Source organism: Cetorhinus maximus, chromosome 6, assembly GCF_964194155.1.
Source record: "Cetorhinus maximus chromosome 6, sCetMax3.hap1.1, whole genome shotgun sequence".
NCBI lineage: Eukaryota > Metazoa > Chordata > Chondrichthyes > Lamniformes > Cetorhinidae > Cetorhinus > Cetorhinus maximus.
The window spans coordinates 83,197,725-83,206,457 of NC_135884.1; the positions used below are offsets into that span (position 1 = coordinate 83,197,725).

Sequence of the window (8,733 nt, forward strand, 5' to 3'; positions counted from 1 at the left end):
TGTACTGTTACTCACTATGATTGTTGTTAAAACTTAATAAACAAAATAAATAAATAATGGCCCAGATCGTCAGGTCAGCGTCAGTGCTAGGCACATTGCCACTGCCTACAAAGACCTCTGCACCACAACCTTTTTTGTGCCCTTCCAGCCAGGACTTCTAATCCTGGCAGCAGCAGCGATGGGTCACTGCAGACATCCAAGGGGGAGACCAACGAGTTCAGGAGTGGACGGGCAAAGAGGACATGCGCCCCTTTTTACGATATTAGCTGTCATATTCAGTTAAGTTTTTAAAGGTTTCAAGTCTTTCAGCGGATGTGAGTAGTTGGTGCAGGTGAGTGGGAAGTGGATGAGTGAGTGGTTGATAAGGTGGGGTGAGTAGGTGGGTGAGCGAATGGTTGAGTGGTGGGTGGATAAGTGGGGTGTGTGGGTAGATGATTGGATGGGTGAGTAAGTAGGTGGGTAGATTTGTGGGTGATTCAATGAATGAGTGAGTGAATAGTTGAGTGGTGGATGAGTAGGCGGGTGAGTAAATAAGTGGGTGAGTGAGCAGGTAGTGGGATGGGAGCAAGTAGCTGGATCGGGGGTGGGTAGGCAGGTTGGGCGGAAGAGTTGGGTCAGGTTGTGCTGGAAGTGTGACTGCGGGCTCGGTTGCAGTGCTTAGTTCAGTTACATTGAGTTACATCAGAGGTTAAACAGTGTAACATAGTCAAGGTAAGTATCCAGGTAAGTCCTGCATATCTGGCACAAATCTCCAACACCTAGATCAGTGTAAGAGACATTTACGCAAGGTCCCGGGCAGCAGAAATCAATCCATTGGAAATTTAAACTTCCCAGGCAATTACAGTGCAAGTCAGAATTTCTGATGGGTCCCAAAGCACATCACAGGCTTAGTCCAGGTTTCACTACTCTGGATCTTGGAAGATTTGGGCCAACATTTATTTTTTTAAAAGTAGTACTTGAACATTTTTTTCTTTTTGGGAATAAATTGATATCTACCCTCCCAGCAACATGGATTCAATCCAGCACCCAGCTATCCAATCATAATTTATCACTCAAGGTTGCTTGCTAGGTGCTGTAGTAGGCAGTGATGACATAAATGACAGTATATGATGAGTGAATATTGTGATATCATTGATTTCACTAAACGTTTTGAGTGTTGTTGGAGCTACACTCATCCAGGCATGTGGCGGATATTTCATCACATTGGTGACTGTGCCTTGTAGATGGTGCACAAGCTGAAGGGGAGTCAGGAAGTGAGTTACTCACTGCAGGATTCCTAGCCTCTGATCTGTTCTTGTAGTCACAGAATTTATATGTCTGGTCCAGTTCAATTTCTGGTTAATGGTGATCCTCAGGATGGTAATGGTGCGGTTTCAGCAATGGTAATGCTGTTGAATGTCATGGGGAGGTGGTTAGACTGTTTTACTGGAGTTGGTCATAGCTTGTCACATGTGTGGTGCAAAAGAATCACAGAAACATTACAGCACAGAAAGAAGCCATTCAGCCCTTTGAGCCTATGCCAGTTTTCTGCATGAGCAATTTAGCTAGTCCCACTCCCCTGATGTTTCCTACAGCTCTGTAAATGTTTTCCCTTCGGATGCTTATCCAATTTCCTTTTGAAAGCCCTGATTGAATCTGCCTCCTGTCATGAAACCAACATTTTTTCCTAATATTTGTCTGGTTTATTGTGAATTATGTTTGTGGGGCTAAGTAAGTATAGTTGGGTCTGTGTAATTTAATTACATTTTGTAATCAAGCAATCATCAAACAAAGCTAGGTACTTGATATGCTAATGAGTAAACATGGATGCTGGCTTAGCCTGTAAGGTGTGAAGGGGATTTGCATTTTTAGATAGGTGAAGAGATATTTGGATTTCAAAGAGATCTTGGTCTGTTTACAACCAGCCAGATAAGGCTAAGGAATGTGTTTATTTTTCCCAAAGGTTACTGACTATAGTGGCAACATGAAGGTTTTTATCTAATGAGGAAGATATAGTTTTAAAGACATATGGAACAATAGCATTTACATATTAAAAAGAGATAAATATATATTAAGGAGAATGAGAGATTGTGTCAGAAGGCCATGTAAGATCTAACAGGAGTGTGTGAAATAGCCTTAATGAAGCCTCCAGCATTTGTGCACGAGTCTGCTATACAACGAAACTGAAGTTGGGGGAAAGCAATTTGGAATTCCACTGTCCAGGGTATTGTGTTAACTTGCTGAGTTTGTTTTAAATTTAAAATTTATGGTGGACTGTTGCCTTAAAGGGAGTGTAACTGGGGTCAGATTAATTAGGTATTTTAGGAATTATTATAGTAGTAATTGTAGTCTTATGTATGTGCTTGACATCTTGCATTTTTGTTAATAAATATTTTAATTAAATTTTTAAAATTTTTGAAAGTCTTGGTGGACTTATACTTCTAAATTCGGTGCACACATCTCCTAAAAATACAAATTGCAAAACCATTGTGATAGCGCAACCAGCTTTCCCTCATGGATTTGGTCCACCTAGCGTGCATCATCTGCCACGTCATAACACTCCACCACCTTTTCAGGCAATACTTTTCCAATTGTAACCAATTCCTGTGTCATAAGTTTTTCTTTATGTCGGCTTTGGTTCTTTTGTCGATCACCTTAAATTTTGTTTCCTCAGGTTCTTGATCCTTGTGCTAATGGGCACTGCTTTGATCTATCTACTCTTTCTGGACCGCTCATGATTTTGGACACCTATTTCACATATCCTCTTCTACAAGGAGAACAGTCCCAGCTTCTCCATTCGACCCATGTAACTGAAGTCCCAGATCCCTGGAATCATTCTTGTAAATCTTTTCTACACCCTTTCTAAAGCCTTTACATTCTTCCTAAAGTGCGGTGGCCAGAATTGGACAAAATGCTCCAGTTAAGACCAAACCAGTGTTTTATAAAGGTTTGTCAAAACTTCTTTGCTTTTTTATGCGATACCCCTATTTATATAGTCCAGTATTCCATGTGCTTTTAACCATTTCCTCACTCTGCCACTAGTCACCTTACGCTTCTCTGCATTAAATTTCATCTGCCACATATCAACAGCGTATTTCCTCTTGAGGTCTATCACTCATAGTACACAATACTTCCAAGTTTTGTATCATCTGCAGGTTTTGAAATTGTGCCCTGCACTCCCAAGCCATTAATATACGTCAAGAAAAGCAGTGGTTCTCGTACTGACCCCTGAGGAACACCTTCTTCCAGTCTGAATACCATTTACTAGTGCTCTGTTTGCAAGCTGACTTCTACCTTGCAGAAGCTGAACGCCAACTCTCTGGCACTTCTCCCATCTCCCACTGGACGATGACGTCACCACTGAACATCAAGCCATTGTTTCCAGAACAGTCACTTATATCATCTCCTCTGGTGATCTTCCCTCCACAGCTTCCCACCTCATAGCTCCCCAACCCCATCCAGCCCACTTCTACCTCCTTCTCATGATCAGTAAACAGAACTGCCATGGTAGACCTATCATTTCAGCCCGTTCCTGCCCTACTGAACTGATTTCTTCCCACCTTGACTGTTTTTTTCTTCCCTCATCCAGTCTCCTCCCACTTACATCAGTGGCTGTTCTGGTGCTTCCGTCACTTTAAAAGTTTCTAATTTCTGGCCCTAATTGTTTCCTCTTTGCCATGGATGTCCAATCTTTCTACACCTCCATCCCCCATCAGGTAAGTTTGAGGGCTCTCCACTTCTTCCTTGAACAGAGGCCCAATCAGTCCCAATCAAACACCACCCTCCTCCGCCTGCCTGAACTTGTTCTCTCATTGAACAATTTCTCCTTTAACTCATCTCACTTCCTCCAAATAAAAGGGTGTTGCTATGGGTGCCTTCATGGCTCCTCACTATGCTTGTCTTTTTGTAGCATACATCGAACATTTCTATTCCCAGTCCTCAGTCCTACTCGGACCCCCTTCCTCAACTCTTGTTCTGGTACAGCGATGACTGTATCGGTGCTGTGTCTTGCTCTCACCTTCCCTGAATTGAAAAATTTAATCAACTTTTCTTCCAATTTCCACCTTTTTTCTCAGTTTCACATGGTCCATCTCCGACTCTTCCCTTTTTTGACCTCTGTCTCTATTTCTAACAATAGGCTATCAACTAATACTCATAAGCCGACCGACTCCCACAGCTTCCTCGACTACACTTCCTTACACCCTACACCCTGTAAGGATTCCATTTCATTCTCTCAGTTCCTGTCTCCATCGCATCTGTTCTAATCATCCGCCTTCCACAACATTGCTTCTGAGATGTCTTCTTTTTTTCTACTGAGGAGTGCCCCCCCCTTTGGTTGACAGGGCTCTCAACCATGTGCGCCACATTTCCCTTCTGCTCTCAGCCCTTCCCCTCCCTCCCAGAACCACAATAGTGTCTCCCTTGTCCTCACCTTTCACCCCACCAGCCTCTGTTCAAAGGATCATTTTCCACCATCTCCTGCGTGATGCCACCATTAAACACATCGTCCTCTCCGCTTTGAGCATTCTGAAGAGACTGTTCCCTCTGAGATACACTCCTCAGTCACCACCACCTACCTGTCCCCTTCCCATGCAATTGTAGGAGATGTAACACCTACCCTTTTAACTCCTCTCTCCTCACTGTCCAGAGCCCCAATCCTTCCAGGTGAAGCAATGATGTCAATCTCTCCTGACTTTTACCCTAAAACAGACCTTCCCTTTGTCCTTGTTCCATCTACCCTTTGCTCAAAATCTATTACAACACTAACTTTTCTAAGTTCTGATGAAAGGTCACAGACCTGAAACATTAGCTCTGTTTCTCTTCATAGATTCTGCCATAACCTGTTGAGTAGTTCCAGCATTTTCTGTTACTTTAGATTTCCAGCATCTACAGTGTTCTTCTCTTCCATCTCCTTTCTAGTGTCTCATCAATTTTTAGCACCTTCAGTGTCTCAATTACTTCTTTTATCACTATTACTCTGGCAGCATCATCTTTCATTCATAAAGATAGAAGCAAAGTACTTATTTAGTCCTTCAGCTATACTTTCTTCCTCCATGCATAAATCTCCTTTTTGGTCCCTAATCAACACCGCCGTTACAATTTACATCGAAGATTTATATCTAGAGAAGACTTTTGGATTCCGTTTTATGTTAGTATCATTTATATTACTTGCCACTTAACAACCCAAACCTGGATGTAGTGCAGGTTTTGCTGCATGTGGGCACTACTTCATTACCTGAGAAACTGTGAATGGAGCTGAACATTGTGCAATCGCCAGTGAACATCTCTACTTCTGATCTTATGATGACCATTGATGAAGCAGCTGAAGACGGTTGGGCCTAGGACGCTACGCTGAGGAACGCTTGCAGCAAAGGTCTGAGGCTGAGGTAATTGGCAGCCACAACCTATGCTAGGTATGATTCCAAGCAGTAGAGAGTTTCCAATGACTTTGATTTTACTAGACATCCTTGACACCAGATTCGATCAAATGCCGCCTTGATGTCAAAGGCAGTCACTCTCACCCTACCACTGGAATTCAGCTTTTTGTCCATGTTTGAACCAAGGCCCAGGAGCTGGTCCTGGCCAAGCAGGTTATTTGTGGGCAAATGCCGCTTGACAGCACTGCTGATGACCCATTCCACTACTTTGCTGATCCAGGCACATAAGATGGTAATTGGCAAGATTGGATTTGTCCTGATTTTTACGGACAGGGAATACTTGGGCAATCTTCCGCATTGGCAGGTGGGTGTAAGGTTATAACTGTCCTGGAACAGCTTGGCTAGAGATGCGCAAGTCCTGAAAAACAAATCTCAGCACTACAGCCAGGATGTTTTCAGGACCCTTAGCCTTTGCTCATTGCTGTTTCTTGATACACATGCAGCAAATTGAATTGGTTGAAGACTGGCATCTTGTGATGCTGGGGACCAGAGGAGGAGGCTGAGAAGGACCATCCAACGGGAACTTCTGGCTGAAGATGGTTGAAAATGTGTCTTTTGCACTCCCATGCTGGGCTCTGCCACCATTCTTCTGTCTCGTACCATGCTTTGGTTCTGCACATTGGAGGGGGAGCCCAGGAAAACCTATAATTTTGCCGCCCGGGGAAGGAACGAGCAATTAATGAGAGGCATCTTGATTTCAATGCTACAGGGAAGATGAAGGTTATGTAGAAAGATTTAGTATGAACATGGAACCAAAAAGAGAGGAAAGCTCAGAGGACCAATGATGACAGTGGTATCATATTGTGAGAGGGGAGGGCAGTAGCCATAGAGGTCTGTTATCATTGACTCAGCGTCACTGCTGAGAAAGCATCTGTGGTCTATTACAGAAGGGGAATATAAGAATCTTTAACAATAACTTCAGTTTGAAAAATATTTTCTTTCACAATTATACCAGTGCAGGATGTGGTGAAGGATGCATCGGGCAAGTTCTTGCCCCCTTCTCTGAATGTTCTGGAGTTCCACACGTACTGGCAGCCTTTCCAGTAGCTGCTCCATGCAACCATTATTTGAGAGTTTTGACAGTGTTGGAAAGGGCATTGAACAGCCTGGCCCAATCCTATCCTCACCCAACACCCACAAAAGTATACATCCAGTAGTGGTTACAAGGGGTCCTGAATGCAATCAGAAGTGAAAAGAAAAATCAAACATGTTATTATTTAACCCAAGATCAGGCAACTCAATAGCATCTCACTGCTAATTGGAACTTGATATCTGATCCACTCTGATGCTCCACACTGTAACTCAGCATAGCTATCACTTAGAGGTTGATGAGATGTTTCTCCCCGGTTACAACTCAGCATGTGTAGAACAATGACAGAATGGTCATCAGGAATTTTGATTTTATTTGTAAAAAAAAATTAAACAGACAAGCTGGCGAATTAACAGACAGGATGAACTTTTCCCACACTGAACATTCAGCATCAAGCGTTCCCAGGTCTGGCACATTACAAGTTGGGTGTGGAGCAAAAATCCCTCTACCCTACCCAGTAATCTGCTGTAGCCCCCATTACTGCAGTAGTGTGAAGTACTACACTCCTCACACCAGCTGCTGTAGCACCACCAATTCTGAGCAGTTTTCTTTTGAAGGCTGATGCCCACTGGCTGCTGAGTTGAGATTTCCCAAGCTCATTTAACACATTGGCCTTACAGCCAGTAGCTATTCACCTCATCAATCGGGCCTCCAATTCAAAGCAAGTCCCTCAGGTGACACTCACTCAATGCTAATTCTCTATACCATGCAGTTTCCTCTTGTTTCTATACATAGTACAAACAAGAACCACATCTGGGACCAACTGGAGAAGATCTCTGTCCATCAAATAGACTGCGTGTCTTAATAACCCACAAGGATAATTCAGGATAAATGCTAGACTGATACCAGACAGATTGTGTTGTCTAATTCATAGGCGCAAAGAAAAGAAATCTTCTTAGAGAGGAGGTAGGAAAATAAATACTGTGGCCAGGCAAAAATAAGAAGTGAAGAGACTTATATATCATTTCAGATCTCAATTTCTAATACTCTCCCTGCTTCACCTGAAGGTCAGGCTTTACTGGAGTAGAACTCTATTCACACCCTGAGCCTAGACTGCAGGAGAATCGCAGTTAAGCCAAGAAGCTAATCGCGTCCCAACATCCACAATTCCAACAGAAGTGATTGAACAGCAATCAGCAACAGGAACCCTGAGTGATTATCCCTTCCCCAGCTTGGGGCACTGAAGTCTATCACAGCTTCTCAACTTCAGCAGTAGCGCAGATCAGGCAACACAGCACAGAGGGAGGAACTGAACCTGGTACTTCCATCTTCAATCCAATAGTGTGGTGGTTCCACGTTAGATAACTTTTAACAAAGGATACTTTATAACTTGAATTGTGTAGATGCAGTTAACACAATGATAAAAAAACATTTTAAATTGAAACTTTTTTTAGAAATGTATTTACTGGCATGTCCATATGAGTGCATCTAAGCCTTACTGACAAGCTGTGGGATCTTCCTCTTAATCGATCTGGTTAGACACTGTTGGACTACAGAGTACAGCTTCTGACAGCCCTCAACACAAGCCTTGATTGCTTCCACTGATGTCTGCTCCTCCCACTCTCCTTTAGACACCAGCCCTGAGATCTGATTAAGGGTGGGCAGCAATGCCACAGTCAAGCTGCCGTTATCTACCTCCTGGGAGCTAGATGCACTGTAGTCCTCGGCTGCAGTCGGGTCCAGAAGAGAGACATCTCCACACTGTCTCAAGGAGCAACCCACCACCACGTCGAACATCTCAATGCCTGCTTCTGCCAACGCTATGGAGGCACAAGTCAAAGCAGCTGCCAGAGTGGAGCCATCATTCTCCAAAACCATCACATATACCTCAATCTGCGATCTAGGGTACTTGTGGAGACAGATGGCAGGCTGTAAACTCTGTTCCATGATTGACGAGTACTCCTTCTCCAGGTTGCCCTGAATCCAGGCTGCTCTTTTACTGCAAGAGAACGGGGCGAATCTATAAGGTGGGGGAAAAAAATTAAATGCTTTGAACTTATTCATCTGATACTTGAAAAAAAATGTAGGTCTATGGGGAGAGGTCAGGGGAATGGGAATAATTGGATAGCTTTTTCAAAGGGCTGGCACAGGCATGATGGGTCAAATAGCCTCTTTCTGTGCAGTACCATTCTATGATTCTCATCTATTTAAAACATAACTTTGTTTCTCACAATCAAAGGCGACTCAGCCAATTTGGGGAATTGAACACCAATTCCAGGTCCCCAG

At 43.4% G+C, this 8,733-nt stretch overlaps 1 protein-coding gene across 1 annotated transcript in view; it reads right to left on the reverse strand.

Moving 5' to 3' along the window:
* setd6 (SET domain containing 6, protein lysine methyltransferase) overlaps positions 1-8,464 on the reverse strand; it is a 60,240-nt gene extending 51,776 nt beyond the window's left edge. The window contains exon 1 of the mRNA XM_078543921.1: positions 8,143-8,464. Coding sequence (XP_078400047.1) covers positions 8,143-8,394 — 252 coding nt within the window. The 5' untranslated portion in view covers positions 8,395-8,464. The remainder of the gene's footprint in view (positions 1-8,142) is intronic.
* Between the last annotated feature and the right edge of the window lie 269 nt (positions 8,465-8,733).